The 27,167-nt window shown below is 49.8% G+C and overlaps 1 protein-coding gene across 7 annotated transcripts in view; it reads left to right on the top strand.

Annotated features, from left to right (window-relative positions):
• KCNAB2 (potassium voltage-gated channel subfamily A regulatory beta subunit 2) overlaps positions 1 to 25,607 on the top strand; it is a 127,871-nt gene extending 102,264 nt beyond the window's left edge. For 4 of the 7 annotated variants that reach the window (XM_019511620.1, XM_019511621.1, XM_019511619.1 and 1 more), the window contains 11 exons: positions 3,365 to 3,409; positions 4,616 to 4,660; positions 4,743 to 4,786; positions 6,113 to 6,199; positions 7,114 to 7,158; positions 13,802 to 13,887; positions 15,129 to 15,249; positions 17,128 to 17,222; positions 17,869 to 17,989; positions 18,393 to 18,481; positions 21,810 to 25,607. In XM_019511620.1, the coding sequence (XP_019367165.1) occupies positions 3,365 to 3,409; positions 4,616 to 4,660; positions 4,743 to 4,786; positions 6,113 to 6,199; positions 7,114 to 7,158; positions 13,802 to 13,887; positions 15,129 to 15,249; positions 17,128 to 17,222; positions 17,869 to 17,989; positions 18,393 to 18,481; positions 21,810 to 21,899 (868 nt within the window). In that variant the 3' untranslated portion in view covers positions 21,900 to 25,607. The remainder of the gene's footprint in view (positions 1 to 3,364; positions 3,410 to 4,615; positions 4,661 to 4,742; positions 4,787 to 6,112; positions 6,200 to 7,113; positions 7,159 to 13,801; positions 13,888 to 15,128; positions 15,250 to 17,127; positions 17,223 to 17,868; positions 17,990 to 18,392; positions 18,482 to 21,809) is intronic. The other 3 variants (XM_019511623.1, XM_019511624.1, XM_019511618.1) reach the window with 1 other exon arrangement.
• The last annotated feature ends 1,560 nt before the right edge of the window (positions 25,608 to 27,167 follow it).

Below are 27,167 nucleotides of genomic sequence, written 5' to 3'. Positions count from 1 at the left end.
CCTTTCACACAACTAAAACAGACATAGAGCATCTCCAAAAAGTAAGTGCACCCCTGTGGCTTCAGGAGAGTTGTTAGCCCTCCCACCCCCATCCCCCATGCCTAAAGGAAACAAACTGTTAAATGCATGGGACAGTCTGACACGCCAGCAAGGCTGTGTACCCAAGAGAGGGTGTGTGAGCAAGAGAGGGGCATATGGGTAATAACAGATGAAAGGTAATCAAGAGATCATGAGTAGAACAGCCAGGCTCAGCTGTGAGAAAAATGCCACAGCCTGAGCTGATCAGAAAAGAGTCAGGCGAAGAGGTGCTGTGAGGAGTACAGAGGCTTGCTTTTCCTCCCCCTCCTTTTTCATGACATTTCTTTGCGCATCCATTGCAGGGGGCCAGGAGCCCTCTGAAGAGCTGCAGCCTGTTTTTAGGCAAGTGAATAATTCTTGTGCCTGTCTTCCTGATACCCTGGGGAAGCAGTGCAGCCTGCCAGTGGCAGGAGGGCAGGGACTGGGCTGCCAATCCCCTCATGTAGAACATGGTTCTCTTCAGAAATACCTTTAATGAAAAAAATTAATGAATATGGAAAGGAGGGAGGGTTTGGTGTTTAACACCCCACCACCACCCCTAGTGGAGTATGTCCAGGGATCTGTTGGAGAGGGACGGTGACAGCTCTCCAGGATATCTGCTGCAACAGATTTGGTCTTGAAGCAAAACCCTACTGTTCAGGTGGGGAAAAAACCCTTGGATTCCTACCTCTGTCATGATTCAAGTCAAGCTTGCTTGGCCATTACTGCAGTTCTGCCTTCCTGAGGGCTTGGGGATCTCAGTTACAGCATGGTCATTGCACCCATGCAGCTATCTTATTGAACTAAATTTGCTCGAAGAGTAAAACTCCCTGGCAGAAGAAAGCCCTGGCAGAAGTACTGTGAACCATGTAACCCCCATATCCACCCTAGGCCTCCCTGCAAACAAAGCCTTCAGCAGTATGTCCACTTTGAATTTCCTCACTGTTGGGGGCCAGATTTTCACAGACAGCCCTGTTCAGATTCCCAGAGACTTGCATGTCTCAAACTCCAGCCCTCTGTGTTCTCACGGAGGAGTCTCTCTCTGCCTCTCATAGGCAATACATGTTCCCCCTGGTCTCCTCCAAGGGGAAATAAATGCTCTTCCAGTGGCTGCAAGGTTTGGAGACTAGTGAACTCCATGGTGGGACTGATCAGCTGTCTCTTTGGTATTGTACTGACCTGGTTTATCACCCATACCACCAGGAGCAGGGCAGGATGGCAGTTCTGCTGTTTGAATTTGTTGCCGTAATTTGTTTCCTGGCAGCTTTAACATCTCAGTTCAGATGTGTTACAGAGCATGCAGAGACTTCTCTGCCTTTCTTTGCCCTTTAACTGTAGGCAACTGCTGGGTTCTTTGGGTTTTTTTGGGGGGTGGGAATGGTGTGGGAGAGGGGGAGGTGTGGCTAGGCCAGAAGTACAGGTTTGAGTCTCCTTTTTTAAAAAGCCTTTTGCAGCGCTGACTGGACATGCACAGTGTTTCTTCTAAAACAGCGTGTTCTAAAGACACTTGGCCTACTGACAACTCCAGTGTGCATGAACTACATCGGGAAAGGACGTTCAGTTGCTCACAAGGCAGGGAAAACTGGTCTTATGTACTCATTTGAATGATAGAAGAAAATCTCTTCCAGCTGCTAGGACCCATGACACTGCGCTGCAGTTACTCTTGCATCAGCACAAAGAGTTCTTCCCTCTTGCCTTCCCCCTCTGCTCATTCAGTGACTCATGCCGTGGCTCCAGTGAGGTCTCTTCAGCTCTTCATTTTCCTGGGTATCATTGGCGACGCGTAGACACTGAGATCAGCCGTGCACCCCCTGGAAGCGCCAGCCATAAAACCGGAAGCACATTTCCGGTTCCTCTGCTGGCTCGGCGATCGGCTGCTGGGGGACCTCCCCCAGCTCCCCCTGGTTGGTTGTCGGTTGCTGGGGACCACCCCTCACATCAGCAATCTGGTGCCCCCCCAAACTTGGGAGGCACCAGTAGCCCATGCTGAGTATCTATTCACTGCCTGGCCCAAGAGGCCCGATCCTAGTTAAAACTCAGGCCTCAGGTCACAGCCTTCAAGGGGCTTCAGGGCTAACGTTGATTTAAAAACTAAACTGTAGAGGAAGAAAGTTACTGATGTGGCCAGGATTGGTCCCAGCAGTCTGATTAGTTTCTACTAGTGCCTCCCCCTGCAGATAGTAGCATGGCTCAATTGGCTGTGTCCTCACCTCGGCTGCGCCACAACATGAGCTCCTGCCTGGGGCTGACACCACAGTGCCAAGCCAGAAATGCAGCACAAATTAGTCTCAACGAGATGAGCAAGATCACGCATTCCCCTTAAAATAGAAACATCTGTGGAGCCAGTCCTAAGGTATCTGCCAGGGCCCAGCACCCTGCCAGGGCCCAAGGGAAAGCAGGGAGGAGGCAGGAGGACACACTGGCATCAGTAAAGAGGTGCTGCCCCCAGGCTGCGGGCTAGGAGTAGGAAGACAGTCCTCCCAAAGGAACAAAGATTCCTCTGTGCTCCCTCATACCTCTTGCATGCTAGTGAAGGGCCTGGAGATTTGACCCCAGCCATGTTCTAGCCAATGGCCAGTCATGAGCAGCAAAGGTCTGTCTCTTGTGCATCTAAACAGCAGCTTTGTAGCTGTGTAAATGCCACGCAGTGCAGGTGGCAATTCTACTTTCCCTGAAACATGGATGCATGCCTGCATCTAAGTCACAAGAATGTAGGCAGGCAGAAACCCACAACTAGCAGGAGTTGGATAAAGAAGGGGCAGGGAGTCTATGTTTTATCCCCACTAACTTAGTAGTTTGGACAAAGCTGGGTTTTAGCCCTTCTTACCTAGAGAGGGTTTGAGTCTGCACTCTGTTTTCTCAACACAGTACTCTAACCACCACACTCCAGGTCAGACATTATCCATCACTTCTTTTGAAGCTGGCCCCTTGTACAGCTGAGAGAGGGGAATATGTGGGGCTAAGAAAAAGCAAACAAACCAAGAAGACTGCTGCCTTAGATCACTGCTGCCTTAGGAGGAAGTCCTGTGTTTTAGCTTGGTGCTGTGTTTTTGATAAGGTAAAACTTTCCTCCTCCTATTTTATCCAGTGCCAGTTAAATGCAGGGCAGTGGCTCAGCCTCAGAAGTCTTGAGCATTCCTGCTCTTAGCACTCTTAACAACATTTTAACATGTCAGGAGTGGAATTTCACTTCATTGCTCAAAAGGCAGCTGATTTTCATTGCTGAAGTTGTTCTGACCTAATTTCTATCACAGTCTTATGAAATCATTGTCTATGTGTGTGTGTATCTCTCTCTCTCTCATTACAGGGCTGAAGTTGTGCTAGGAAATATAATTAAGAAGAAAGGATGGAGGTAATTCTTTTTTAGTCAAGTGCCTCATTTTTTTGCAGTGGGAAATGTCTTTGCTTACCAAAGCAGGCTGGGTATGCAAACAGAAGTCAGAGGTGTGCAGCAAGGTGAAGAGGGAAGCCTTGCTCTGAGAATTGCAGGAATGGATGCATTGGTGCACATCATGTGGGCCTTGGAGACAGAGGTTCCCTTCCTAGTCCTTAGCAGTGATCCCTGTGGGGCACCACCACATATTCCTGCAGTGCTGCTATCTGCACTGGCCAATGACTCAGGACAATGAGGCTGTCTTGTCATAAAATAAAAACCCTGCTTCTTGCTGCTGAGGTGGGGAGGTAGCTCTGATGTCCCAGATCTATGCAAATTCAAGCAAGACATTGGTCTCATGGCTTTTCCAAGGAAAGGGCTCTTCCTTTTTCTTATGGAAACAGACAGAACTCACAGTGCAGAATCTGGACTGTTCAATCCATCCCAGCCTGGCATCTCCCAGTGCTCCTGGCTGGGATGAGGTGGAGCAGAGCCTCTTCAGGGAGGCGCTAAAAATCACAGCAAATTGTCAGCCACAGGGAAGCACGATATCAAACAGGCAAACCACTGCGGTGATGCACAAACCGCTGTCTGTAGTTAGATCAGCAAACATTAAATGTTCTTACCCCTCCAGATTGCAATGGTTCAAAACCCCACCAGGGTTCAGTACATATATATTTCCCATTCAATTATTTATGCTTATCATCTTGTTCCACCAAGACGGTTCTTCTGCATTTATTAAAGGTTTGTCTTAAATCAACTACAGCTGTCAGCAATGAAAAGCAACTGACTTATTAGGAAACACTACCATGTCTCCTGTGAACTCTCAGAGACAAGCTCTGTCACCCCATACGTCTTTCCATTAAACAGCCCTTTTAGGCTGAGGTAGTCATTGGGACTTTGGGGATTGTCTCCGGGCCTTGGCAGTGGATGTCCTTAGTACTCTAGTACTCACCTGAGTGGTTGAGACAAGCTGTAGCTTGGAGAGAGTCGGTCTGGGGCTGCTGCAGGCTTCTGGTCTGCCAGCCTGGCATTTGCTAAATGTCTGACCCTGGTCTTGCTTTTTCTGGGTTGATTTAGGAGTAACTCAGTAGTGAAATCAAGAGGGATGTCCTGGCTGTGCTCTTTTGCTGCAAGTGGGGAATTGGAAATGCTTGCCTGACAGCTCCCTGTTTCTCTTTGCAGGCGGTCCAGCCTGGTCATAACCACCAAGATCTTCTGGGGAGGAAAGTATGTAAGGTTGGCTATTACTAGTAGCAATGTGTGTTCTGGTAGTGTTCTGCGTTCTAAATATGGCTCTCCTGTGTTTCAGAGCAGAGACAGAGAGGGGGCTGTCCCGAAAACACATCATAGAAGGTAAGAGAGAGAGTGCAGCTGTTTGCATGCTGTAGATGGCCCTGAGCCAGGAAGGCACTTGAGCTCATGGGCTTCCCCGCAATGGGGTCATAGCTACTCGTTTGTGCTAAGATCAGAATATCAGTGATGGGGCAGCTTGTAGTGCAAGACTGAAAATAGCCAGTTTAGGTAGAGGAGTGCAGGGCAGAGCAGGAAGATACCCAGAGGCCCCCATGCAGCCACAGGGGAGAGGGCTCCAGGGACATTTCTGCTGGGTGAGTCGAGCAGGTGCAGAGACATTGCTTAGCAAACACAATGTTCACTTGTGCTGTAGTTGAGCCTGTCCCTGTGGATAATTCCCTCACTGCGTTTGCTGTGTCCTGCCATTCCCTGGCCTTAGCTGCTGCTATGTCAGGGGCAGGCAAACTCCTGCCTGGGGGCCAGATTGGCGCACAGCAGACTCCATTTCCCAGCAGCCCCTGCTCACATTGCTCTGGCCAGTTTCCAAGGAGACCCCAGGAGGGGCAGGGCCACTACAGTGCAGGGCCATGATGGCCCCACCACCCAGGGTGTCCGTGAAGACCAACCTGAATCGGGCTGGCTGGGGAGACCCCATGCTGCCATGGCCCTGCTGCTCCTGGCCTGAGCGGCCTGAGCAACACAGACCAGCCTGAGCAACATGGGCAGAGGCTGCTGGGAAATGGAGTCTGACACCCCTGTGCTATGTGCTTTCCCTCTCCTGAGAAGGGGCCCAGTGCACTCCCACTCAGGTGACACTGAAGAGAGACTGTAGGGGTTATCCTGGCTGACCTGAGTCATGTTCTCTTTCAGATACCAACCACAAAATGAAATGGCCTGGGCAGGGAAGGGAAGGGCACTGTCTGGGTGTGTTCATAATCTTGTGTAGTACAAACAGGCTGGGCCTGGTGCTGGCAGCTGCTTACATTGCTCATGATGCAGGGTCTGTAACTCCCTCCTCTCCACCTTCTGACTCTGTTTCCCTTTTCCTTTCCTCTTAGTTCTCAGCCAAGAGCTTGAGTGTAGGGCTGCTCTTTCTGCAAAAGGAGCAGGGGGTGAAGGCTAGCCACAAAGCCAAAAGCACATCACAGTCCCCTGGCCTATAGTGCTCTTATACCTGTGGGATCGTCTCAGAATGAAGTGCCAGCCCCGTACCCAAGGGCTGTGTCCTTGGAATATCACTTCCCTTCCGACCCCAGGGGATGGCTGAATGAATCTCTGATTGCGTCTTCCAATTGCTTTGCGATCCTGGATGGGGGCATGGGAAAGGCCGGGTACCCAGCAGGGCAATATGCCTGACGTGTCTTGTGTCCATGTCTTCCTTCCCAGGTCTGAAGGCTTCATTAGAGCGGCTGCAGCTGGAGTATGTGGATGTGGTGTTTGCAAACAGACCAGATCCCAACACCCCAATGGAAGGTAGGTCCTGACACCAGCTCTTACTGGTGATCTTGAAAGCTGAGTCCTGGGCAGCAAACAGCAGAGAGCCTGCTATGCTAGCCACAGCGTCCACCCTGGTGGTCAGGTGGCCTGTGCTGTTTTGGGTGCCAGCAAGTGGGAGCAGACAGGTCTGGGGGTCCAAAATTGGGCCAAGCTTTATTTTTCAGAATTGTCCTCCCCTTTCCTCCCTCCACCCCATGTGTAATAGGGCATTGCCTGCCAGCAGGATCCTTGGAGTATATTCCCCTTTCTCTGTGCCATGGGGAAACACTCCTGCTTAGACTTCCCAGGCCTGACTGTGGTGCTGTCCTGGACCTCTTGGGGCCTGTCCCCTGATGCTGGGGCTCTGGGCAAGGTGTACATCTCTCCTCTGTCTGAGAACCTTTTCTCAAGCTGCTGTGCCAGCACCTCCTGCCTCCTGGATGTAAGCTGGCCTTGTGCATCCAGGATTTTTTTTTCCTGTTTTATGAAAAGATTTTCACTGGCTCATTGTGTGCAGGGAGAGTCCATGCCTTGTTTGTTAGCATCTTAATCATAAAACCAGTGAAGAACCTTTTTTTTTTGCATTTTACCTTTTGTCATTTGTGTTCTTTCATCCTGATTCCTTGTGATGGATTTCACATATGCTGTGTTTTTCCTTTTCACGCAGCAGTTGTTTCATATGTTGATATGTTGTGTCAGTCAAATGTTTTTTTTTTTTAAAAAGCTCTTGCCGTGTAACTCCCCTCCATCGCTCAGCCTGAGGAGCCTTCTCAGGATGTGCTCCACTCCAGGAACAGATTTGTATGGGTGGTTTATTCCTCCTCCAGCCCCGTGCCCTTTTGTCATGCCTTCATTGTAATGTGCCAGCAGCTGTAAACTCTGGTCTCTTTAAATCTTTCTTTTATCACCAGGGGACCCATTTAGTTCTTCCAAGTCAAGAACATTCATCATAGAAGGTACATCGTACCCGCAGTCCGAATATTGACTTCTGTGTCCAAGCAGCATTTTATGGGATGGCCTCTGTATTTTTATTTAAACTATCTCCTTTCCCCTGATGACAAACTTCACCATAAAATGCACAAAGGGAAAAAAAATAATAACCACTGCCCTTGGGAACATCTTGCAAGTAAAAAGAAAAAAGCAAAATAGTTGTTAGCTCTTCCCCCCCCTTCCCTCCAGCCATTGTCATCCCATTCTTTGGTTCCTTTCCTCAGTCAATGCATGACACACCATTTTCAAATATGCCTGCTTGTATCACAGGAGATCAAGCCTGTTTGAAACTCTGCCTTAAACGTGGCATATTGGTTCGTGCAGTAACGTGGTACTGATCCCTGACACCCTTGTGATGCTGGAGGAGAACAGTTGGGGGATAAGGGTGAACAAATCAGCCAGACAAGGGAAGAAGAGCAGTGGTGGTGTTGGCACTGGAAGTGCTCAGGTCTATGTGCCTATCTAGCCTGAAATCCGGGGGGCAGGATCAGTGCTGTTCATTTGGCCCGTGCACTTGGCTTAGAAGCAAATTGGCTCCCCAAGCTGTCATTTTATTGGCTCCCTGGACTCTGATTTCTTCTCCCCTCGTCATGCTGCCTGGCCTTGCACAAAAAACATGTACTAGGGTTGGGCAAAATTCTGTGTGTCGATACTCCACGCAGTGGCAAATTTTGAGTGACCAAATCTAAATGAATAGCAACAGCATCAGGGTCCATTACAAGTCAGCTTCCCCATAATGAAGTTGAGGCAGCTGCTACTCCTGGGTGCGCCCTTTGGTGAGCTGCAGAAACAGGCGCAGCTGGCTCAGAGCTGACTGGTTTGCATGCATGTGTGAAATAAACTTTTTTGCAGTCCCAGCTTTGAAAAGGTACAGGAGTGAGTCAGGCACCGCCAGAATGCTGACTCCTCTTAATGACTGAGCCAGATGCCTGCTTGCAGTTGACTTGCAGCACATTCCAGTGTGGTTATTCAGGCATTATTTTGCCAAGGTCCAGATGCTGTAAGTCTCCTGTCTCCATGCAGATGGAATCTTTCCTTAAATTAAAGCAGCAAGTGGAGTGCAGCTAATGAATATGACATGGGCAGTCTGCTACAGAGCGGAGTAGAGTTTTTTTCCCAATGGACTGAACATTTTGCCCAGCTCTGGCAGCTGCTCCTTTCTCCGCTCACGATGGATTATTCTTTTCCTGTGTAATGTTTGGTGACCTTGTGCAAGAACTGCTACCTACCTGCCCAATTTTATTTTCATAGGAGCCTTTTGTTCGCACAAGTCCCACACTCGGCTTAACTGTCGCACTATGTCAGTGCATGCAATGGACACGTTAAGCCTGGTATGACTTGTTTCCTTTCTGCTTCTCTTTGGCATGAGTTGATGCCTTGGCTTGTGTCTCAGCCTGCATGGTTCAGACTTGGCTGAAGGTCTTGATCAATAGTCCCCAACAGTGTTTCTAAAAATTAAAATGAATGGCAAACAGAGGTACATGCTAGCAGTTGGTTTCACATCCCGAAGTCACATGGGGCATTCTTATGTTAGCTAGCCAGTGGAGGCTCCCAAACCCTTTTCAGTTGTTGCATGTACTTTATCAAAGGGTAATATGGCTAGTGCAGTTACTCTGAAAGTGGCACCATAGACATGCATTACAAATGAAAGATGAAGGCTCTGCCCCCAAAGAGCTCATAGCCTAAGTTCAGACAGTACCAGACAAGAGCCAGAGAGGAGGGCTATGGAGAAGGGAGGGCAGCAGAAAAAGGCCCACAAGTGGCCTGCTCCATGTGATCCTCTGAAGCCTCCTGGCTTTGTATGTGCACATTGATCACATTTTTCTTCTTCCAGCTGTGGCAGAAAGAATACTGTGGCTAGGAACTGCAGAAGCAGCTGTAGAGACAGGGTGAACTCCGTGGCCCCCTCAGAATGGATGATGCACTTTCCATTGACTTCTGTGAGGTCAGGATTTCGTCCCCAGTGCCCTGGGCTGGGAGGATCCTCTTGCCATGCCCCAAATGGGTTTTCCTTGAAAAGAGACTAGGAGTGCCTTGCCTCTGACCTGACTTGTTGGCACACCACACTATATATCAGTTGAAACTTCACTTGTTCTCTCCTGCTGCCCTGTGCTCAGTTTCCTAAAATACTCTGCTGGGAGCATTTCAGCTCCCAGCATGGTCTGAACCTTAGAGATTTCCAAAGAAGTTCTTCCAGTTCTTAGAGAGGGGGACCTGTATTTTCTCAGTTCTCAACATCTAAGGCTACAGGCCCAGGTGCAGCTCTGCAAGTTGCTACATGGAGCAGAGTGTCACAGAGCTGGCTCTGGGGTGGGACTCCTTTCTGCACATACTAGACTGACAGATGTTACCCATGATTAACTGGTCCTTTAAGTAATGACCTCACCAAACATTCATTCAGTGTGATAAAACAGAGAATAAGCCACAAAGTTATTGCACAAAATACGTGTAATAGCCAGGGATCTGGGTTTTCCATTCACTGCAAAAAAACACAGATTTTTCTCTTGTTAAGGAAAAAACCATGGGAAAACAAGTTTCCCCTTGCAAGCTAGCAGCCTTCCAGCTTGCAAGGGACTGCTTGGGCCTGTGGAGGGAGGACAACTAGAGGCAGGGGGCACCGCATTCATGTGCATGCGCACACACGTGGGTGGCATACAGCTAGGGAGGGTGGTGGGAGGAGTCCTGGCAGCTGGATACAGGCAAGTCTAGGGGGGAGAGGGGTTGGAGGACTAGGGCTTGGGGACTGTACCAGGGTGGGGGGATATTCGTATGTGTGTGTGTGAGAAGAGTGTGTGGAAGGAGAGGGAGGATGAGGACGAGTGCATGCCAGCACTGAGGGAAGATGTCCAGGTCCTGGAGCTAGGGCAGGGCCAGGGGGGTCTGAGGCAGTATTCTATGCCACCAGCAAGCCCAGCTCCATCCCATTGCCTTTGGGGCCATCTAGAGGCACCTGCCCCTCTTGCAAGGGAAGGGGTGGAAGAGCCCTTTGCGGGTAGCGGGGAACTGCATGGCCAGGCCAGTGGCACCAGGAACCAGTGCCTGTGCTCTCAACGGTAGGGGCAGGGTGACCAGGAGACCCTGCCTGAGTCGGGGGAGAGAGCAGGGCCCGAGACTGGGGCAGGGGATGCCACAGGCGCTCCCAGCCCCTCCTTCTTCCAGCCCACACGGGCTGGACTTGCTTTACCCGCAGATGCCACACTCCAGTCCAGGCAGGACAGAGACTGCCAGGAGCCCCTCGTCTTCCTCCTGCAGCCTGCAGCATGGCCCAGGCCAGAGCCACGTTCAGCTTGGCACTGCTTCTGTGGAACAAAGCACTGGTTCTCCCTGCTGCACCACAACCCTAGCCCCAGCCAGCAGCGCAAGGCAGTGTGTGGTGCCCCAGCCACTCCCTGTGCTTCCACGTTGAGGTGCACTGGATGCACCTCATTCTTAAGGCCATCTCTGCTGTGTCGCCACAGACCACCATCCTATAGTCCTCAGGGGGGCAGCTAGGGACCTCCCACCAGCAGGGCTTGGGGGGGCAGGGGACTGTGGGTCGGGAATGAGGGGCACCAGGAGGGCCAGGGGCCTTTGAGTTGGTAGTGAGGGGCACTAGCAAGGATGAGGTGGTGGGGGACTGTAGGTCAGGAGTGAGGGTCAAGGGCAGGGGCAGGTCACTGGCATTTCAGGGCAGTTCAGCACCACAAAGCAGCAAGGGGGGCAACCACAGCTGGACCTGCATCCTGGTGAGTGAAGGGGGCAGAGGGGACTTTGATTTTCCATGATAAGAAAAATAAAATGCCAAAATATATAGGTATTTAGAATTTATTTTATTATAATGATCGAGACACTGGTAAGCTTCCAAATTGCTTTAAAATTGTAAATATAGCAATAAAACAATGTTTTCAACTGATACCTATATATGTAGTGGCATTTCATTTTAATTGTAGAAAAACGCAGATTTGGGAGCTTTTAATCAGAGAATTTAGGATTTTTTTTAAATCAGAGAATTTGGAATTTTTAAACAGAGAAAATCAGAATCCCTGTTAATAACATTGTGGCTGGTTCCCAGTGTGCCTTAAATTTAATGTATGGCCAGCACTCTCAGCCTTGGGAGCATATCAGAGCCATTCAAGACTCCTGTGCACTCCCAATTCTGTGAGTGCCAGTTAGCTGATCAGCACTCCAAGCCAGGGAGCCAGCACTCAAATCACTTGGCTCCCGGATGCTCCTGCAGCTAGGAGCCCCAGTCAGCTGATTGGCTCCCACCTGTAGGAGTGTAGGGGAGCCTTGGGATCATGAACCTGGGCTCCCCCTACACTGGCAATGTGTCATGATTGATCCCCAGTCCCACAGCTGTGCTTCCTGCCATGCACATGTAGCATGACAAGAGGCGCCATAGTTGGGATTGCGCATCAAATTCCATTGCGCCTTTAACCAAACATCTGTCAGTGGCCCTAGAGTAGCTGCTGCAGAGCACTCCTGTGAGGCAGTTTCAAGAACTGCTGGCATAAGTTAGCAGAGGACTGCTGAACAACCACCACTCTTGTGATAACATCACAAGAGTGGTGCCCTGAGATTGTAGGGTGCCTCCTGCACTACAGGAAGAAGAAGCTGGGCTGGGCAGAGCCTTTTCTAGTCTAGGAAAGTTCTCTCAGTATTAACTATGGGAACACCTGCACAAGTGCTGCACACTGCACAGGGTCAGGGGTACTCAAGGGCTAAGCATATTAACACAGCTTGGAAGGGTGACTCTTGAGCCCCTGATGTCCAGCTGGATGCCTGAGCTCTCCTGTTCCTGTAAGTTGAATATTCCCCAGGATGTGCAGTTGCAGACACTCCCCTCCACTGCAGAGCAAGCCATGGCTATCTCACCTTCTGCCCCCAAATTTGTAGCCATTCATAAGATTTGAGCTAATGCTAATTGGGGAGCCTCAAGCTTTGCATTCCCATTCTTCAGCATGTACCTGGGATGTTGTGTTCACACAGGCATCCATTCACAAAGTAGCATTGTCTTTTTCTTGCTTTGAGGGAGGCAAGAGGTGAGGATGGTCTGCCTGCACACCTGGCTGTGGTCAGATGCATTTTATGCATGCACACATCCCACTTAGTTATATTAGATTTGTTTTCCAGGCAGTCATTGATGGATTGCTTTTTTAGAAACACTTGTTCACAAGCTTTTGTTTCTATTGCACCATTTGCAATCAACCTTGCAAGCAATGTATTATTATAGCTGCCTTTCCTTGACATCCCTGCTGGATCCACTACAAACCATCAGCACCTTCAGGAAGTGCTGTGTGAAAATCCCTATCTAGTTGTCACAAGTGAAATCCCAAGTGTTCAGTTGCTTTAAATTGCAACATGAACTCTGGGACCAAACTAACATGCTGGGTTCCTACAATCTGTATTTGTTTTGTTCAAGGCTTTTGTAAGAAAATTTGTTCCTTAGTTTTGTTTTGTTTTTATAGGCAATGTTTTTTTTTAATTACTTTCCTAATTAGTATTAATCTTTGAAATCTCCAGGAGGTATGAGTCGCAGGCAGAGCTGGAGAGGAAGTTGATTTTAACCACTGTAATTTCCTCCATTGCCAGCTCTCCTGTGACTTCTGTTCCTGGCTCTCTGAGTTCTGCTTCCAGCTGCCCCAGGGAAGAGTTTGAGCTCTCCTCTTCCTACCCAGGCAGTTCTGATCAGCTTTTCCATCAGTATATTTCTGAGCTGAGTTCATAAATCTCTGCAGCAGAGCAATGCTGAAGGTTCTGCCTTGAAGCAAAACTGGGAGGTATCAACAATGACCCCAATACTCTGCCGTTTACAGACCCCTCTTCCACTCACGGACACACTCACAAGCCAGGAGCCTCACCCTGGTCCCCAAAGAACCTGGTTTCCTGGAAACATCCCCCTTGTTGTGTTGAGCCTCCCCTGCTGTTAGTACTCCATCACCAAGATGCAGCTGCCCTGGTTTTCCATTGAGAAGAAGTGGAAAATCTGGCTGTAGCTCTGCTTTTTGTGGGATCTGGAGGGAAGCGTTTTTCACTCTGCACATGGGTGCTGTAAATCAGGTGGCCCTTCTCCATCCTCACAGGAGATTGTAAATGTCTGTGAATGTGGGTGGTGTCTGATGTGCTGCATTTCATTGTTTGAGTGTGACCTCCCTACATTTCTCTGGTCCGTTGCAAATGGTTATTCTTTTCTATGCCATTCCTATTCTTTCTCCAAAAAAAAAAAGCCCTAACAAAGTACAACCCAGTGCTCTTGTCCTCATAACTTACATGACTTCAGTTTTCCCTTCCCCCTCATTTCAGCTCCAACACACCACCTTCCACCTTAACTCCTGGGTTTTCTTTTCCTTTTTTTTCTTTTCTTTTCTTTTGGAGCCTATGGGAAATAGTCATCAATCTGGGGGAGTCATTCTGAGAGCAGTCTCTCTGGTGGGTTGTTTTACTTTCAATTCCCTTGTAAACGGCCTGCCACCATGTTTGCAGTCTGGAAGTACACTGCTTGCAAGATGTCTGTGCAGTACCAACCCCCTTCCCTCTTGGTGTCATAGCCTTTATTGACTGCACCACTCCCCACTTTGCTTGCTTCTCTCACATTTCTGCCTCTGGACCTCTCCCCTTGCTTTTTAACAGAGACGGTGAGAGCCATGACCCACGTTATCAACCAGGGGATGGCCATGTACTGGGGAACATCGCGCTGGAGCTCTATGGAAATCATGGTACTGTGTCTGTGTCTGTGTGCTGGCAGAGAAGCTCTGGAGAAAGCAGCATAGACCAGTTCTCTGTGTGTAGCTGCAGCTTGTTGCTGGTGCTGAGTGGAGGCCACGCAGGCTGCAGCTGCTAGCACAGGCTGCCTCTATTGCGTTATGTTCCGAGTGAAGCACCAAGCTGACAGTGATTTGGTCCGACAGGAGCTGTTGGGAGCCAAATGCTTGCAGATGTGTTCTAGCCTTAATTATGTTTAGATGGGATAGGAGGGCTCATTGGTGCATGTCACATTTGTGCTGCAGGAGGAAAGGGTTCCCTAACTGGTCAAGGAAGTAAATTCACAGGCAGAGCATGGGGCCAACACAGCAGTGGCCTTTCTAGTGCAGCTGTCAGGGTGAGTGACAGGCAGCATCCTGTAGTCACTGCATGTGGCACAAGCCCCTTGACAGTTGCCCAGGGCTACCCTCTAACTCCCTGCTCCCTCTGTCCAGAGCCCTCCCCTCTCCACACTGGCAGGAGCTGCATCAGTAAGACACTTCTCCCTTGAGCACTTCCATGTTCCTGTGCTGTCTGCTGGCTCCATCTGCTCAGCCACTCGGGTGAACGAACAGGGTTTCCAGCTAGATTTGTGCATTGGAGACTCAACACTTTCCAGGGCACTCATCTTTAGTCATTACTGTCCCCTTCCAACTGGTATCTGCAAACACACTCAGCTTAGCACAGGGTCAGTATGTTGCCTCAGTGTCTCAGGAGGCATTGGGCAAGTCTGGACATCTGCTAGCCCAAACTAACAATCATGAGTCCAGTGGATTTGGTGCTGTCAGACCCAGCCTGGGTATATGTCAGCAAAACCCCAGCAGAGCTCTGCAGGCCGGGCCTAGGTGCCCTCATTGAAAAATGCTGAGCCTTATCTTGTACCCTGGGAAGTACATGGCCATCCTCCCACTGGGGTCAGCCAGTGGCAAACCTTCCCATGAGACTGAGCCATATGGTTCAACCTTGCTCAGCACGCTGCATTGCTGTAGCAATGGTTAGTGGTTGTTTCTGCTGTGAAGGGTGGGCTCTTCCTCTGCTGAGCTTGAACACTGGCCCTAGAGAGATGGGTCATAGAGGGCCCGAGCCAAAGGCAGGGCAACCGAGGGGGGTTCCATTCTGATGAAAGAAAGGAGCGTGGGACAGAGGTGCCTGGGGAGCAGCCCCATCCAGGGGGAGTGGGGATGAAGCTGACACTATCTGGCCTTTGTGTCTACAGGAAGCCTACTCAGTGGCACGGCAATTCAACCTCATCCCACCAATCTGTGAGCAGGCTGAGTACCACATGTTCCAGCGAGAGAAGGTGGAGGTGCAGCTGCCTGAGCTCTTTCACAAGATAGGTGTGTTCTCTTGAGCCTGGCTCTGATGCAGTGGCTGACAGTGGCCAGCCAGGTGCTTCCCTGGACCAAAGGGGATCAGAGTGTTCCCAGTCTGGCTGTGGCTGGGGCTGGGCAGTCTTTCAGTCTTGCTCAGTTCCACTCTCTGGGATGTCCAGGCCCTGGCACTGGTCTCTAGGCTTGCACTTTGGCTTCAGATGTCCTGGCAGTTGGCTTGGGAGGAGACCGCTCCCCTGTTGAACCAGAGCCAGCCATGACCCTTGTGCCCTGTTGGCAGAAGGCTTGGGGATGAGGTCTGCAAAACTGTTGTCAGTATTCCTGGTACATCTCAGACTCTTCCCATTGGAACTCAGTCCTAACCTTGTACACTTCTAACGTCTTTTAATATACTGCTCAGATTTGGGGAATGCCAAGTGCTGTGTCTGCAGGGTGTTTTCTTCCCAGTTTCTAATGGAAAAAAACATGTTCATCCCTGTTTCTGCCACAACAAGCACCCAACCGCAATGCTCATGGTGTGGGAGTTGGTATCTCTGGCCAATCACAAAGCTGGCCTTACCGAACTCCTGCTCAACTGAGTCAGCCCACCCTCCTGCTGGGGTCTCCAAGCTGCAGACCTGGGGCTTGGTCAGGGTGGAGCATTTCCTGGACATGAAGAAGCCAGGGTCCTTTTAAACTGGTTTATCCTCAGAGTGCCACTGTAACCTCATGCTTCTAGTGCCAGAGCAGGTGTCTGGTGCTGCTGCCCTTTCTGGAAGTCTCTTATGCATCTGGATTAATGTCCTAATTAGCATTTTTTTGGATGATGCCACACTGCTGATATACCCATGCAAGCCAGAGTGTCTGGTGCATGTACATACATGCCTCTGCAAGCACCAAACCAGCTGGAGTGTGCAGGAAGCAACCCTCCCTCTCAGAACCAGATGAAGGTGGGCCAGTCATAGACTTTGTGGCTTATATTTAGAGTCCCCCTGTTTGGTTCCCTTGGAGGCTTGTGCTCTGTTTCTGTGTGTGGCCTGGGCCAGGCTGCACATCACTTGCAAATAGCACATCTGCACTGCAGGGGGAAGTTTGGTCTGCCCAGCCCTTTGTGTGGACACTGGGCTCCCTGTTGTCAGATGACCATCTGTGTACCTTCAAACTGCCCTGCTAAACAAACCCATCTGCAGAGAACTTTGCTCCTGTTCTCCCCAGAACACATGGTGCAGGGCACCAGCAGTACCATCTGTACTGTGGTACTGCACAAGGGGCCACGTGGCAGTAAAGGAGCTGGTACAGTCAAATGCCATTTCCAAAAACAGTGATTCTCCTCAGCTGTACTTGGTTATCACTGCTCATGTGCCACTGCTTGGAAACAGAGCCAGCCTACCTGGCATCATAGGAGACTGAGCCCAGCCATGGAATGCTGTCAAGGCTGGTTCTTTTTTTATTCTATGCATATGAAGTAATGTGCTGGTGTCTCTAGTTCTGTTGTTCCTGTAACTAATCTGCTGTTGTCATTAGGCCTGGAGTCCTGCAAAAACTAGAGAGCTTCCAAAGTGGGGTTTCTTTTGAGGAGGTTAGGGAAGTACCCCATTTTGTCAGGCAGGTATTCTTTTGTCTCCTGCACTCTGTCCCACTCCAACCTTCCCTGCAGCACCCATGTTCTGTCCGCATTGCCCCAAAGAGCAGGTAGCTGCTGTAGGGCTAGTCCATTTGGGATCTGACCCATTTGCCTCCAAGGGAAACATCTGGTTCTCTAGCAATGATTAGCAAGGAGCGCTAAGACCAGGCAGGGAAGCTGATATGTAAGAGCCAGGGGTGTGACCAGTGGCATGCCTTGCATCTGCACTGATAGTGGGAGCTGGACATGCTATCAAGAAATGTTTTCCCCTCTCCTCCCAGGAGTCGGTGCCATGACTTGGTCCCCACTGGCCTGTGGAATCGTGTCTGGGAAATATGATGGCGGCATCCCCCCCTACTCCAGGGCTTCCCTGAAGGTGAGGAAGGGGCTGTATCTGACTTGCCTGGGCTCCCTGAGGTAGAGGGAGGCTGGCGGGGAGCACTGTCCCCTTACTAACACATACATTTAATTTTGGCCATGGGGCCAGCGTGTTTCCTGCTTGATGCTGTTTTTGCAACAGAATCCTACAAAGAAGTGGTTGAATGGTGCCCACATATGCCATTAGCACTACCCACGTATGCCACTCTAGGGTAATGCTCCATGCTCCTCTGTGCAGGCTGCCCCACTTGGGGACCTCAGTGCTGGAATTTGACCTTGCTTCATGTTGGTTGAGCTTGGATCACTTCTTCCTTGGAGGAAGCTTTATGTGCCTGGTTTCTAGTGCTAGTGTTTTGGGGTGTCTCCCAGCCCAAGGGCCATGAATGCAAACCCCCTCCCATTCAGACCATTGTGCTTGAGCAGTTCTGGTCTGCAGTGCCCTGCATGCACAGCTCCAATACACCACCTGGCCAGTCCATTCTCATCTTCAGAGGGGGCTGAATTTGGCCCACAAGGAGCTGGGTCATGCCGACTGTCCCTTCCTGCCTCCAACCAACTGCTCACACTCTTTACAAGCCCCCTGTATTGCTGCCATTCCTTATAAAAGACCATCCCCTTTTTTCTCTGTGTGCCTCCTTGGACAGGGGTATCAGTGGCTGAAAGACAAGATCCTGAGTGAAGAGGGCAGGAGGCAGCAAGCCAAGCTGAAGGAGCTGCAGGCCATTGCAGAACGCCTGGGCTGCACCCTGCCCCAGCTCGCCATCGGTAAGCTAACTGCAGGGTGCAGGGAGTGAGCATAGCCGGGGGTTTCTTTGGGCACTTCCTGGCCACCGTCCTTTTCCTCAGATTCCACTGGGCCAGGCAAACTTCAGAGCAAGGAAATGCCAGTACCCAAAGCTGCAGCAGCCCACACACCGTGCCCTCCCTGCTAGGGCACTTCTCCCTTCTCTTCCTGCTGCCCCTGGTCACACCAGCCCACTGATGATTGCTGCTGCACAGAGCACCTAGCAATGTGGTGCTGGAGCTGCAGGACTCTTGGGCCAGCTCTTAGCCTTAAGAACAGAAAACAAAGGGCTGTTTCTGCCTCTCTTGCTTGAGTTCAGAAACTGCACTGTGTTTTTTAGTGAATATTCCCTGCTTATTCCCATCCCCTTTCTTGTCACTCCAGCCTGGTGTCTGAGAAATGAAGGAGTCAGCTCAGTGTTGCTAGGCGCTTCCAATGCAGACCAGTTAATGGAGAATATTGGAGCAATACAGGTCAGTCCCAATATACAGTACAACTTTTCTGAGGTAACTTTCCTTGCTAACCAGTTAAGGAAGGATCTTTTGCTTGCTTGGAGTATTAGGGAAACTAACTCTATACACAACTCTGGAGTTACATTACATGAATCTATTAAAGCAGTTGCAGTATACTGTTTGGCCAGAAGCATTTTGCAACTGCCACTGGTGCTGCAGGTGATCATGATGACCATTACAAGGGATGAATCAGAAAAGAGAAGGTTTACAAGCCATGACACCAAACAGCAGTCTTCATGCTTTTGACAGTGAGCTTCTGTTTGGGTCCTTAGTCTGCTATGGAAAATGTTATTTCTGCTTTAACTGATTCAAAATAATGAGAAACCAGCTGCTTGACCCATTCACCCTTCTAGCAGATTAATAGTGTGTGATGAGAGAATGAGAATTCCAGGGTTTACTTGTCCTTTGGTGTTTTGCTGTTTTCATAGAGTTTCTGCTATTTTTTTTCTGTCTGCCTTTGGTTTCCAGGTGAAGCCTGTGTTTTCCAAGGCACAACACCAGTTTTGTAGAATCTGAACATCAGAAGGGCCATACTAAGTCAGACCAATGATCTAGGCTGCATCCTGTTCCAAACAGTGATAGAAGTGGATGCTAAAGGGAAAGCATTGAACTGGATAGGTCTAGAGCAGGGATGGGCAATTATTTGGCTGCAGGGCCACTTAGGGAGTTTTGGTGAGCTGTGTCAGGCTGGGTCAGCACCCCTCCTACTTCCCCCTGTACCCAGTCACCAAAGTTCACCAAAATTCCCTAAGTGGCTCTGTCCTGGGGTCCAGCCCCACACTGTGACCACTCAGCAATCCCAGCCCTGCCCCCAGGGTCTCCAGGAAGACTGGCCTGGGATTCCTGTGGGCAGGGCATGCTCAGCTGGGTGGATGGGATGGAGTCATGGAGGGGTGGGAAGCAGGATGGTCTGGGTGCAGGGCCAGGGCACAGGAGAGAGCTACAATCCTCTCTTCACATACCCCTGCTCGTGAAACTGGTGCTCATTGCAGGGACACGTGGGCAGCAGATCATTGTTCTCCCACAGGCCCTGACCCTGCATTGTCACCACCCTGCGATCCCAGCCCTGGCACCACCTGCCCACCCATCCTGCTCCCAGATACTGTTCCCTGCCAACCAGTAACCCCGTCCCATCTGCCCAGCCAAGCACATCCTGCCCACAGAGGGGTCCCAGGCCAGTCTCCATGGAAACCCCACCCGGCCACTGCATCTGGTGCCTGCAGCAGTGGGTGTGGGTTGCCCAAGCCAGGGTTCCCGGGTAACAGGGCCAGGTCCATTGGTGGCAGTGACATTAGCAGCAGCAGCTGGAAGGAACCACTGCTGCGGGGGCTGCCGTGAAGTTGAGTGCAGCTACCACACTGCCCCAGCCCAGTGGTTCCTGCCTGGTGGTGGCAGGACCAGCCATACGTGCCATGGTCCAGGCTGCTTCCCGTGGCAGGTCAGATCTGCCCCATGGGCCATATTTTGCCCACACCTGGTTTAAAGTGATCTGTCCCCTATTCATTACCCTGTCTGGTGTCCACCGTTATTGGTTTAGAGATGCCAGACGAAACATCTTCAACTGCATAAAAAGTACTTTCTCTTGTTACTTTTAAATCTGTCTCCTACTAATTTAAGTGGGTGTCCCTTAGGTCTTGTATTCTGGGACTCAGTAAACAACAGTTCCCTGTTCACTTGGTCCATGCCCTTTGTGATATTATAGACTTCTATCATATCCTTCCCCTCAGCCTGTTCCTTTCCAAACTGAAGAACTCTGTGCTTTGCTTTGTGATCCTGAGGTGCTGCATCCTACAAACTGTGACATGTCAATCTAGTGATCCTGAGCCTCCCTGCAGTTGGCTATCTTGCTGCCCTCCCTCCCAACCACCTCTCTCCATCCCTATACTGTACGAGAGATCTTTTCAAAATGCCCCTGTGGCAGAGCACCTTTGGGGTGCTCACCACTCAAGGGCTTTCACAGGCTTTGAGGGGAGCCTGTTTTGGCGGAGCAGTAGGGCAACCTCCCCCAGGAACTATTCAAAGGGAGGAAGGTGTGTGGCAGAGCACTTCTGGTGTCTGCCACTTCAAGAGCTTGAAGAGGCAACTGGCAGGTGCGGTCCAGCTCTCATGAGTGGCCATTTTAAGATTCAGGCCAGCAGAGCTGAAGGCAGCACTCTGCTGCCTGGCACCAAGGAAGCAGTATAGGGGTGGTTGGCACTGCATACATAGGCCCAGGAGACCAGGGTGCTCGAAGGGCATTCTCCCACCTAATTAACATCTTAATTATGTGTCATCAAGGCATGGCAGGAGAGAAGGGTGGGCGGCATGCCTAGAGGCAGGTGAGGAGACTAGCACTGTGGCTAGTCAGGGAGTTCCCACTTTGCCATAGCCTCCATCTTGGTAAGATCAGCCAGACCATCTTGAGCATGCTCCATAGAGAGATGGTGGCTGCTGGAAGTCAAGGAGAGATCACTAAGGTTAAGGGGAGGGGAAAAAAAATGGGATCCTGGCAAGCAGGCTGGAGGGTGTGTGGAGTTGGACCCTGAGGATGTGGTCTAAGGCAACACTCAGTTAACAGAAGCAGAATCTGGGATACTGCAACAGACCATCTGATTGAAAACACTGACTGACCAGGCCTGGGTGAGCTCTGTCTCCTGCTGGTAGAGAGCCATAGAGGCATGCATCCTGCTCTGAGCACTGGCTGGGAGGAAAAAGTGATACAAGCACACCAGATCCATCCAGAGGCTCCAGAGAAGGTGGAGTCAATCTGCTGCTCACCAGACTTAGGATACAAGGAGTATCAGGAATGGTAAAGTTGGTTTATCAGTTTATGCTCTACCAAGGAGAAATATAATGTATATATGTAGATGTTGCAACTTTTAACATCTTTCTTTTCTGTCAGGCTTTCATTTGTCATTTGTTCAATTGTTATTATGTTTGTTACAGTAAAAGAATAAATTTGGAATTTAAGGAATGTTTGGTGCCAGCTATCCCGCAGTAGGTGCTGCTGGTTTTTATATGCATTTGTAATGAACCCAGAAGGGTTTTGCATTTGGTACTGCATAGCTCTTACAAACACTATGTGCAGCTGGGTGTATTTTGCTAATGACTCTCTTGCACTTTTCCCAAGTTCGTGCTCTCCTTACTCTCTCCCTACTCCTCTCAAGACCACAAAGCAAAGCTCAGAGTTCATATGCCAAACTTGCGGATTTTCTTAGGGCATTCTCACTTCAAATTGTGCAGGTTGTCAGGTACAGTTAAAGAGTAAGGTCACCTTCGCTTTTAACTTTGTTTGTTTGTTTATGTCCAGGTTCTTCCAAAATTGTCCTCTTCCATTATACACGAGATTGATAGTATTTTGGGCAATAAACCATACAGCAAAAAGGACTACCGATCCTAATTGTTCATACTGTCTGCCTGGACTCACTGTTAACTTCGAGTCTCCTGTTCGCTTGCTTAAGCTTTATTGAAGCAAAGTGAAGAGTGTGGTTTGCATCAAAGAGTCCATCATGTCAAGATGTTCTAGAGAAATTGTTTAAAATATCGCTGCAAGACAACATATGCTTCTTACATAACATTTATTTTAATGCAAGAAAAGTCACAGATTGGGAAGAGCGTGAAAGCCATCATTCCCCGCCCCCCCAGATGATTAGCCTCTGCGCTTCCTTTTTCAAAGAAGAGACCATCTCAAACATGCACAGCACCACTGTTCTCCATGAATTCAGGCTCCCATGCAGTTTGCTTGAATATTCCAACTTAGCCTATGTACTGCTTAACTGGAAGAATTATTATGAAAAGAAAAAGGTCATGCTGGCTTCACAGGGATCTGGCTAATATGAGCTTGGAGGACTGGTCTGTGATAACACCTAGGCAGGTTAGAAACAGTTGTTTTGGACTAGTGCATGCATCTCCCGACTGTTCCTGTTCTTTCATGTACTTTGTTTTGTTTTTTATTTTCTCTTATTCAACGTGAACCATCCAGGCCACTGACAGCAGCTGTGAATGCCTTTGATCTGCAAGCCAGTCGCTGCCTCGCCCCTCTGGGTCACGCAGTTTGGCAGGGTACATTGTATTTATTTCCAGTGCCTAATGTTGCCCTTTTGCAATGCTGTTGATGTTCACAGTGGATCTGGCACAAGCCTGGAGCCCACTCAGTGGGCTTTTTTGCTTTGCTGTGTCCTATAGTCTCTATTCAGCCCAAGCTTCTGTTGGTCTCAGTTGGCTTCACTGGGACCATCCCTGAGGATGGACTGGATGATGTGGCTGTTCTGAAATGGCAGTGGTGCACTGACTCTGAAGGCACTGACCTGAGAATCGCTCTGACTGGCAGAAAAAAGCACAAAATGGGAGTTGGTAACTTAACATGGATCTCTTTCAGGCTTCATTATGCTGTGTATTTCATGCATTTTTATGCTTTTTTACATTCCAGATTAGTTCTTAGTGCTTGCTGTAATTCAGAATCCAGTCCTTTTGGTAATCTTTGTCCAAGATGCATTCAGCTCTAGTTTTAGTTGCCTGATTTTCATAGCTGCCTTGAATTTATTATGATAAAGTTGAAAGAGCTTGTCTTGCCTCAGTCAAGCATTGGAGCAGACAGGAGTTTAGCTTGCATGTGTTTAAAGGACAGTTGTCAAGCATCATTGCCAACTGTACACAAAAAGTCGAAATGAGCAATTGAAATCCAGCAGCAAGAGGTGTATTGCTGAGAATCATCTGTCTTTGTACACACACGTTCTTGTTCCGAATGCCCAACATGTTGGCAGCCAGAGCATGAGACCAACATCCCCTAGCATTCAGCCTGAGTCTGTGTGTACATCCTTCACTCAGTCCCTCCCTGCACCAGTAACAATGAGAGAAGTGTTGATTTTAGCAACACTGAACAGCTTATTCCTTCTTCCCAGACAGCTGATTTCCCCATTCTCTTCTAAAGATTAGCCTCATCACAGAAAGAGCATGAGCACAGCAAGAAATTGGGCAAGCCATTAGAATGCGCTGATCACTGGTAACTACTGATGGAATTTGGGATGATGATAGTCAACAAGCACGTGGCATGTTTATTCACTTCCTGTCCCGCACTCTTGTGTTGTGCCGCTGGGACCGCTGCCATATTCCCCTCCAGAGGGGACTGCATTTCATTGCTGTTTAAAGCAATCCCTTTGGGATGCTTCTGCTCCTTAGGTGCTGTCAAATAAAGTGGTTCACAGCAGGGGACTTGATGTCACAGCCACAGATGTTTACAGTACACTGCACAAAGCTGTGGATTTGTGGTTTCTGCTGCAAGATTTCATTTCCTTCTAACCTCTGTACCCTAGGAAAAAAGTGAATACTTCTTGGGAGCATAGAAATGTATCTGATATGCAGCCTGCCCTCTGTCCAAGGGCACAAAATTATTCAAGCACTTAAGGCTAAGAGAAGCATATCTAATGTGAATCTTTCATAAAAATGGAGATCAATACCAATGAATAAGGATATAGCAGCTGTGCTGGGAAATGCATTTTTTCCTGGCAGCAGTCACTTTTTGCACTGTTCTGAATCTGATCTTCTGTGTTTTTACAAATGCTCATGGCCCCAGCTTCACAGGCGTTGGGGGTCCCTTCTGGTGCTCCAGGTACAGCTCAATCCTTAGTATACCCCACAACCCTAGACAGCTTCCCTGCAGTGACTGCAGTGTTTGTCTTCATCTGCTGCCCTCCAGCTCCAGTCACTCAACTTCAATTACTAATACGTCCGCTCAGGTTAGGAGCCAGGGGGCTGATCCATACTGAGTAGCACAGGGTGGATAAGCATCTTCCAGACCAGCTACGGCTAGCTGTTCCTTACATTATACAATGAAAATTCAGCCTACAATGAAAATGAAAAATAGATTGTTCTCTCTTGGGAACAGCAAGCTACTCCTGGCATGGGGAATGTGGATATCTCCTCATGCATGGCAGTGGCTTTGGGCTTGTCCCAGAAGCTGTCAGAGAAAGCTAGGACCTTCCATGCCCCTGTGAGTTTGGGTTTTGAGTTATGTCCAAGAAGTAAATCCTGGCCCAGTTGCTTTTCTTTGCTGCTTCACTGGAGTGGCCGCACATCAATTTTCAGACCAGCAGAGTAGGTAACAAGAAAAGGCAGATGGTTTCCACAAGAATAAGTATTGTTGTTTGCCATCTTCTTTTCCAGTCTGCTTGCCCTTTCAGAGCAGACTAGCCCTGTGCCTTGGGTGACCATCTCACAAACCCATAAAGGAGAATATCCATAGCTAAAGTCATGGTCCCAGAGGAGCTGTGCTGAACCAGTGGGTGAAAATGTGCCTAGGTGCAGACTTGTTGGGCCAGAGCAACCCCTTAGGGACCTGCATGGCCTCTGCCTTGTGTGTCACAGGCATTTTTTCTTAACGGTATAAGCACGTGACAGTAAAGCTGTCTCTGTGCCCATCAGCCATCCTTAGGCTAAACCCATCTGTGCACTGTGCTCTTGTCAGACTTTTGACAGTGCTGGTTTTCAGTCTCTGAGAGTAAGCTCTGCCGTCTCCTACCCAAAAGTGATGGTGTCCCAGGGGCTGTTTTAGCAGTGCTGCACCCATCCATTTAACAGGCTGGAGGACGACATAGGTGGGGAACCAGCACCAGGATCCAGCATGTTCTGTAGCTAGCCCTTGTCCCTTCACAAAGCTCACTTCAGTATTGAGTGACCTTTCCCATCCAAACCCCTGTGCCCTGCACTGGGGCATCTACTTTTTGCTTCCTTGTGTTTGCTGTCGGACAAGTTCCGCTTCCTCCAGGAAGCAAGAGCCGTGGGGGGATGGCGTCCCCGAGCGCTCCTTGCACTGGAGGTTCTGTGCTTTCATCTCCATACTGGGGGCCCTGCTGCCTGCCCTGACAATGTCACTGCCTCTGGCCTCTGAAGAACAGGGGTGGTTATCCCCCTGTCTTACATTAAATCCATGTATGTAAATAAAATGCTTACTTTTTTATCTGTATCTGTAGAGATTGAGAGAGACTGTGATTATCAAGCTAACTGCAAAACCTATAGACCAAGATTGCTGAATGCATTGTACTTCTGAATGAAGATTCAGATGTTCCCCAGCTCCTGTATTTAAGGAATGACAATTAAATTACAAGCCTTATTTGTCTGGATGGGCATTTTCTTGCCTGCTTTGCCTCTGAACATTTTGCTTCCGGAAGCCAGCAACCCACCAAGGGAGGGTGACACCTTACCGTCACAGTAGCGGGGGCTTCTGTGCACATGAACCCCTCCCTGTCCACCACCCACTGTACCCTATTTGCCAGCATGTAAATGCTTCCTGGACCCTCACCCTTTAAGCTGTTCAGGCACAAGGAAATAAACACAGCTGGAGCCCTCTTCTTGCCATGGCACAGGCAAGCCCCGCCATCCCTGACCGCTCCCACCTTGCCCTCTGGAGGGGCTGTCTGCTCACCATGGGCTAAGGCCTGGGGTGATTCCACCTTCGCTTTTTCCCTCCAGCTATCCCCTCTTCAGCCTCCTACAATTTATATGGGGAATGGGAACTGGCTGAGACCCAGTGCCACAGGCTACAGAATCCCTCTGGGTCTCAGGGACTTGCAAAAAGAGTGGCTGTGCAGCAGCCACAGCTCCCTTTCCAGCTGCATTGCAAAGAGTAGAGCAGTTTGCTAAAAGGGGCCTCCCCAATCCTGGGCCAGGCAGTACTGTGGTATTGACAAAGGTGCAACCAGGAGATTCGAACACCTTAAAGAAGACCACAAGCTCAGTTCGGTGGCAAAGATTTGGCCTGGTCAATTGTGTACAAGCACAGCCCTAAAACATTTTGGCCCAATAAGTGCATCTGACAAGGAGTTAAGGCTTTTGTACCTGTGACAAGGTTGTTGGCATAACACCATGCAGGCCCCTCCAGGCCACTACAAAGTTCCCCTGATTTACAATTCTCCTTTTATACAATGGTCAAGACCAATTACAGCTGGTTTTCATCTGTATCTTGAATATCTCAAGCCATCCTGTACCATGGGCTTTTTTCACACTCTGCTCAACTGCCTAGCACCCTGCCAGACACTGAGGGACCACACTCATCAACACAGCTCCCTCCACCAGCACAGACTCCTGTGCATCTTTCAGGAGAGTCTCTAAGATGGGGTAGAATCAAAGACGTTCCGGTTGGAAGGGACCTCAGGAGGTCATCTAGTGCAGCGGTCACTAACCTGTCAATCCTGATCAGGTAGAGCCAGAGCCTCTTTTGGTCGACCCTGGGCTGGGGGAGAGCTTGGCATAGGTGCATGTGCACACCTGCCCCCAGCCCCAGCAGGTCAATCTGTGCAGGAGGGAAGGGGCAGGGGCCAGATCAAGGCCCCCACGAGTGACTGACCATGCAGCCCAGCCAGGAGCAGGGAAAGGTAAGTAGGGACCCAGCCCAGCTGGGTGGTGGGAGGATTGGAGCCCAGGGGCTCCTCCAGGGTTGCGGAGAGGAGGGGAGGGCTTCCCTCTTCGCTGTGAGGCAGCAGAGGCTACTGCCACTGCACCTTGAGCTCCGCTGCAAGCTGGCTACGTGCTGGTGCAGCTCAGCACAGCAGCAAGGGCTCGTGGAGGTGGGCCCAGCCCAGCCAGGGTTGGGAAGATCTGGTCGTCCAGAGGCATGGGGGGCTCCCACCACTGGATGCAGCCTGGCAGAGGCACCTGGGACCTGTGCCCCCCC

The sequence above is a fragment of the Gavialis gangeticus genome, unplaced genomic scaffold (genome assembly GCF_001723915.1).
Source record: "Gavialis gangeticus isolate Ggan-Ray unplaced genomic scaffold, GavGan_comp1, whole genome shotgun sequence".
Lineage (NCBI taxonomy): Eukaryota > Metazoa > Chordata > Crocodylia > Gavialidae > Gavialis > Gavialis gangeticus.
Note: the sequence above shows the minus strand (reverse complement) of the source record. Positions and strands in the feature narration are given on the sequence as shown.